Source organism: Salvia miltiorrhiza, chromosome 7 (genome assembly GCF_028751815.1).
Source record: "Salvia miltiorrhiza cultivar Shanhuang (shh) chromosome 7, IMPLAD_Smil_shh, whole genome shotgun sequence".
Classification (NCBI taxonomy): Eukaryota; Viridiplantae; Streptophyta; class Magnoliopsida; order Lamiales; family Lamiaceae; genus Salvia; species Salvia miltiorrhiza.
Genome location: NC_080393.1, coordinates 6547920 through 6554134, shown reverse-complemented (window position 1 = coordinate 6554134; position 6215 = coordinate 6547920). Strand labels below are relative to the sequence as shown.

General features: G+C 38.1%; 2 protein-coding genes across 4 annotated transcripts; both read left to right on the top strand.

Moving 5' to 3' along the window:
• LOC130992095 (expansin-A4-like) lies at positions 1 to 1858 on the top strand. Its single transcript, XM_057916585.1, has 3 exons — positions 1 to 374; positions 504 to 816; positions 1245 to 1858. Exons 1-3 carry the CDS (start codon positions 230 to 232, stop codon positions 1546 to 1548), a joined length of 762 nt encoding a protein of 253 aa, XP_057772568.1. The 5' UTR covers positions 1 to 229; the 3' UTR covers positions 1549 to 1858.
• Positions 1859 to 2941: 1083 nt separating this feature from the next.
• On the top strand, positions 2942 to 6024 carry LOC130992092 (40S ribosomal protein S26-3-like). 3 transcript variants are annotated; one of them, XR_009091247.1, is made up of 6 exons: positions 2942 to 3110; positions 3213 to 3305; positions 4597 to 4681; positions 4795 to 4928; positions 5480 to 5691; positions 5906 to 6024. XR_009091247.1 is itself a non-coding variant. In XM_057916573.1 (5 exons), the coding sequence occupies exons 1-5, from the start codon at positions 3108 to 3110 to the stop codon at positions 5543 to 5545; spliced, it is 381 nt and encodes a 126-aa protein (XP_057772556.1). In that variant the 5' UTR covers positions 2942 to 3107; the 3' UTR covers positions 5546 to 5948. The 3 variants fall into 3 exon arrangements, 1 of the variants encoding a protein (XP_057772556.1); XR_009091246.1 differs by having other exon boundaries at positions 5878 to 5948; XM_057916573.1 differs by having other exon boundaries at positions 5480 to 5948.
• The last annotated feature ends 191 nt before the right edge of the window (positions 6025 to 6215 follow it).

Here is a 6215-nt window from a genome sequence, read left to right as displayed (position 1 = left end):
GTGGCCGGCTGTTAGCACCATCTTGTCTCCCTGCCACCTTTCCCCTTTTCTTCTAACATTTTGTTTTATTTTCAAAAAACATTAGTATATTAAAATCAGTGGGGTTTTTTTTTTTCTTTCTTTCTATAAATACTTCCTACTTTGTCCCTTTATCCTCACTTTAACGAGCCTCCATCTCTCTTAAAACCGCAAGACTTTTCCTATCAAACAAACATATATCTGTGAAAAAATGGTTGCTAACTTAGTTTCTCTTGCTACTATTTCTCTCTTCGCTCTACACATTCTTGGATTGAATGTTGCTATGGCTGATTATGGAGGGTGGCAAAACGCTCATGCCACCTTCTACGGCGGTGGCGATGCTGCCGGCACAATGGGTATACGTTAATTACTCCTTTCACTTTCACGAAACTATAACAATAATCGCTATTCACAAACACACTTTCGTTTGGTCACATTTAAAAAAAAAAACCACTTAAATTTGTAATGGCTAATTTTGTGTGTAGGAGGGGCGTGTGGATATGGCAACATGTACAGCCAAGGCTACGGCACCAACACCGCCGCATTGAGCACGGCTCTCTTCAACAACGGGCTGACGTGCGGGGCGTGCTACGAAATGCGGTGCACGGGCGAGCGCCGGTGGTGCTTGCCGGGCACCGTCACGGTCACCGCCACCAACTTCTGCCCTCCCAACTTCGCCCTGCCTAACAACAACGGCGGCTGGTGCAACCCGCCTCTCCAACATTTCGACATGGCGCAGCCCGCCTTCCTCCAAATCGCTCAGTACCACGCCGGCATCGTCCCCGTCGTCTTCCGAAGGTTTGCCACCTTTCCTCCCGAGCATAATAATCAGTTCAAAGTTTGGTTCAAATTTTAAATAATATTCCAAAATTGAGATTTAATATGCAATTATATCTCTTATTTAAATTACAAACCCACAAATGATTAACAGCTTTCTACTATGAGAAAAAAGTTGCTCCAAACTGAAAACTAGTACACTGGGACAAAATCTATACTATATTAAAATGAGAATCTCTAATTTTGAAATTGATTTCAATACCAATCTTATAGTTTTTTTCAAAATTAATGACTTATTATATAGTATAAGAATAAGATTAAATGAACTTTATTAAATTTTGATGCTAGCTAGTAAGATTTTTATTTTATTTTTACTTGAGCTAGTAAGAAATTAATTATGGCATAAGTTGCTAATAATACTCGTATTTTTTTTGTCTATATTAATGCAGGGTGGCCTGTGTGAAGAAAGGCGGAATTAGGTTCACCATCAACGGCCACGCATACTTCAACCTGGTTCTAATCAGCAACGTCGCGGGTGCAGGGGACGTCCATGCGCTGTCAATCAAAGGGTCCAAAAGCGGCTGGCAAACCATGTCCAGAAATTGGGGTCAAAATTGGCAGGGCAATTCCTATCTCAACGGCCAAGCTCTCTCTTTCCGCGTCACCACCAGTGACGGCAGAACTCTCACCGCATACAACGTGGCGCCAGCTAATTGGCAGTTCGGCCAGACCTTCCAAGGCGGTCAATTTTAAAAACAGTTGATACATTCGTATAAATCTACGGTCTATCGTATTTTCATTTAGCGGGAAAATTAATAGGATTATAAATCGACGACAGAAATTGATGATATGTATGTATTTGGTGAATATTATGTATGTGAGGAGCTTTACGAGAGATCTGATTGGTAGGTAAAGAGAGGGATATTTCATGATCGATCTCATTAGTTCAAGCAGAGGTAGCTTATTATTACCCGCTTGGCCTTATTTGCGTCTGTCTTTTTTAAAGGGATGCTGCCATTTTGTTCCTACTATTATTGATATATAAATTGAAATGCTTCATTAATTAACAGCTCCAATTTTATGTAGCCAAAAAAAAAACTTTTACTTTATCAATATGTTTCTATCTTTTTCATTGACAAGGCAATATGCATGGTCGATTCTAGCTTATTACGAATGGCATATCGATGATTGGAAATTGAAATGTTAACTTTTCACATATATTAAATTGTATTGAAACACGCCACATATATATATTCATCTAAGTTTTAATTCTTCTCTATACGATTCCCTAGTAACTTAGGAATTTGGGCATTCTCACTTTGAAAAAAAAAAATACAGAGTACATAATATAAATTAACCTTTTAAATCGAACTTCGCATACAGTATTTTAAATCTTGAGTTTTACGGTAAAAGATATTGAGAAAATGGTATACATGATGGTCTAATAGTAGGGCGGTTAGTGTTTGAGGTCAAAATAAAATTAAAGTGCAGTATCAAATTAAGGCTAATCTATTACAATTAAAAGCCAATTCAAACGAACACAAAGTTAACCCAATGCTTAAAAAGCAGCATCCTCGAGCAGACCGAAAGCCTCTCCTAGACCATATGTCTCTCTTCATGTTTGAAGCACAACTGATTGGACCTTGCGACCTTAATCCACATTTTGGGCTCCAATATTTTTGTCCATATCAATTAACACGCATTTTTAGCCCATTATTTCTCACTCATCAAAAATTAATTTAGAGAAAATCTTATTAATACTAACAAAAGTTTATAAATAATTAATTTAGAGAAAATCTTATTAATACTAACAAAAGTTTATAAATTCGACAAAAGGTTATTGAAATTTTCGACAATTTTTAAAGGCTAATTATGCACATTTAAATATTTTCTGACTTTTTTTTTAATTCCTACTGATAATCATTTTTTGAGATTTTTTTTTTGGCAAATGCGGCATTAACTGCTGATTATCTGAAACTATCGCATGATTTATGTAAGATAGAATGAGATGAAATACATGTAATTCCTAACTTTTTATTTATTTTTGCATATTCTTATTCACTTACAAAAAATTGATGTAGTGATTCCCTCAATATAATCTTTTATCTGATGCATCTTTTATCTGATGCGCATATTTTGAGAACAATTGGACCCATTTATGGGCTACGGCCCAAGTAATATGAGACAGTTGGTCTAGGGTTTCACCAATCCTATATATATAAACTTCTCACTGGTTTTCTCACTCGTCGCTCTTGATACTAAACCCTACTGGCTGTGGCCGAGCTCCTGCGATCAATTCTTGTCAGTCGACAATGGTGAGAGACAATTTTCTATTATTACGTTCTAACTCGTTCGATTTAGTTTGGTTTCCTCTACTGAGTTATGAAATCTGTGCTTTTTCGTTCGCAAATTTGTAGACGTTTAAGAGAAGGAACGGCGGTCGCAACAAGCACGGGCGTGGACACACCAAATTCATTCGCTGCTCCAACTGTGGTAAATGCTGCCCCAAGGTATTTGATTATTCTTTGCAATTTTTTTTTATTACGATGTTAGCAATTGGCTGTAAATTCCACGGATCTCATTCCCTCCCACCCGCCGCCTCCACCACACGCCGGCGAGGATGTGCCCGGCCAAGGGTGTTGCCCCTCTCATCCGTTCTCCTCTCTCGCGAGCTCCGTTTGCCTTTTTCCCATCCCACCGCAAGTACCCCAAAATCGAAGTCCTCGTCGAGTTCTCCTCCGCCCTGGGGAAGAGCTCCAGCGGCGATCCGACGAGAGGAGGCAGCGTGATGTCCTTGTGCGGGATGAAATAGCCGGAAACGACGGGGACAGATCTAACGCCCAGATCTGCCCAGACCCTTTCGAAGCTTTGAAGCTTCGTCCGCTCCTTCTGTTGGAGTTTGTGGCGGTGTGGGGTGGTGTTGCGCTGGGGCTGTGGTTGCGTGGCCGATTTGCAGAGATCGGCGGGGTTGGGGTTGCGGGGCCGATTTGCGCGGTCGAAAATTAACTGGGGCTGGGGCTGGGGTTGCGTGGCCGATGCAGAGATCGGCGGGGTTGGGGTTGCTTGGCCGATTTGCGTGGTCGAAAATTAACTGGGGCTGGGGTTGCTTTTTGTGTGATTGTGTGAGAGGGCGGTCGACAACGATGGTGGCGGCCGGTGGCGACAGGCGGCGGCGTCGAGTGGGGGAAGGGAAACTAGGGTTTGGGAGTTGGGGGTTGGGGAAGATGATGATGTGGGTTTTTCTTTTCTTTTTGTGTTTTTAATTTTTTTCTACCTGTCAATAATATGCTTATTTTGGTATTGAATATTGGTTTGTTTGTTGAAAATTTGAATTACGTATTTTTTATTGAATTAATTTTCGCGTAGAAATTGTTTGCAGCTGAATCATCAAACCGTTGAAAACTAAATATTTCAAGCTCCGATTTGGGATTTCTGAGCTTTGTAAATATATTGAAAACTGTGTTACTCTGCAGTGTATAGTAATTTTCACATAACTTAAAAGTGATAGCTTTTTGCTTACTTCAGTTTTATCTTCACCTTGTTGTATGGAAATTATTAAAATGTGAGTATTTAGGTGAATTCATGAATTATGTACCCTCTCTTTGTAAATTGTCATGGTTAATCAAAAGTATGTATATACTTGCAGAGTATGTTGTATTAATATAGAAATCTGCTTATTTGTGGTTATAACTTCTTGAATATCTTGCACACTGTGAAACAATGATAAGATTTACTGACCAAGATGTTCATATGGATAATTTGATGACCGAGAGATTGTGTTATTTGGGATATGTTTGACAGGACAAAGCAATCAAGAGATTTTTGGTGAGGAACATTGTCGAGCAAGCTGCAGTTAGGGATGTACAAGAAGCTTGTGCTTTTGATGGTAAACTTTTCTTTCTCTTTGTTTGCTGCTAAACTTTTACTGTAGATATTGTTGCTATTACCTCAAAACTAATTATTAGGGTGAGATTTGTAATTATCTAATTCCACCTGCAGGGTACACCCTTCCCAAGCTGTACGTGAAGATGCAATACTGTGTCTCATGTGCCATTCACTCTAAGGTGGTGAGGGTTCGTTCAGTTACTGATAGGAGAAACAGAGAGCCCCCACAGCGCTTCAGGCGCCCAAGGGTCAGTTTTACCCGCCATCTAATTTATTTTGCTTGTGAAGTAATGTTTCTAAGTGAAGTGTAATTTTATGTTTTTAGTTTATGTAATTTTCTGTTATACCTGGTTAGTGCTATAACCATTGTTTGCATTACTGGTCTCACGTATTCTAATGTTGTGTTTATCACTTTTAACTATATTTTAAGCACAAAAAACACTCTTTGATGTGCGTTTGCTTTTGTTTTGCATTTTCTTCTGAAGGGATCAATTCTTTTTCTGAAATGAAAGTGTGCTAGAGAATAGAGAGTATAGAGTAGAGACTATCAATTAAAAGAACAATTGTTTTATTACTTGTAGATATCAACCATTTGATACAGAATAATACCCAAAACAGGAAGTAGTTGTTTTCTTTTAACTGGAAAACATTACCAAATTGCTTGTTTCATACTCATCATATCCTTCCTCGACATGATTGGCTAATCTGCATACATGTTTTTAGTTGTGGCCCCCCTTTGTTGCATTCTCTTATTTGTCATATTTGTTACTCAATTGTTATGCTCTTACCGTGTTGTCAGGATGATGCGCCAAAGCCCGGTCAAGCTCCTCGCCCAGGTGCCCCCACTCAAGCTCCTCGCACTTGATTCTCTTGGTTGGATGTTTTCGAACTAGGCTGTTTGGTTTTGTTATGCTATTTGTGTTTTTTGTTTTTTGACGATTTTGCTACATTGAGTTATCAGACTATCAACCTATCATCCAAATTTTATGTGCAAACAGAATATTTAATTCAGTAAACTACTTTCTTATTTTAAAGTGCATGTCGTCTATTTTATGAAATCTATACCGTTTTATGAAATCTAGACCGTCTGCAAAATGATGTGATATTTTTCTATGAATTATTATAAAAACGTTAACAGGTTGTGTCGTTTGCAGAATCATTCTTGTTCTTGTTGTTCATTCTAACTTCAATTTGTAGAATTATAATTTGAGTGGTGAATTCGTAGCTGTTTCTGTGGGTATTTTGGATTTATGTGTTGATGGCGATCATTCAAATGAGTTTCTGTTTATAATCATGATTGGTTTTGAGCGTATAATTAATATTAATGGATTTAGTTTGTGTTTATAATCTTGTTTGGTTTTGAACCTAGTGAAAGTGAATGAATTTAATTTGTACATGGGACAAAATAATGCAATATTTAGAATGAGGATCTACTCTTGATTGGATTTGAGGCTATTGTTAACATTAATGGATTTTGTTATTGTTCATAATATTGATTGGTTTGAGCCTATAGTTAATATTAATGGATTTAGTTA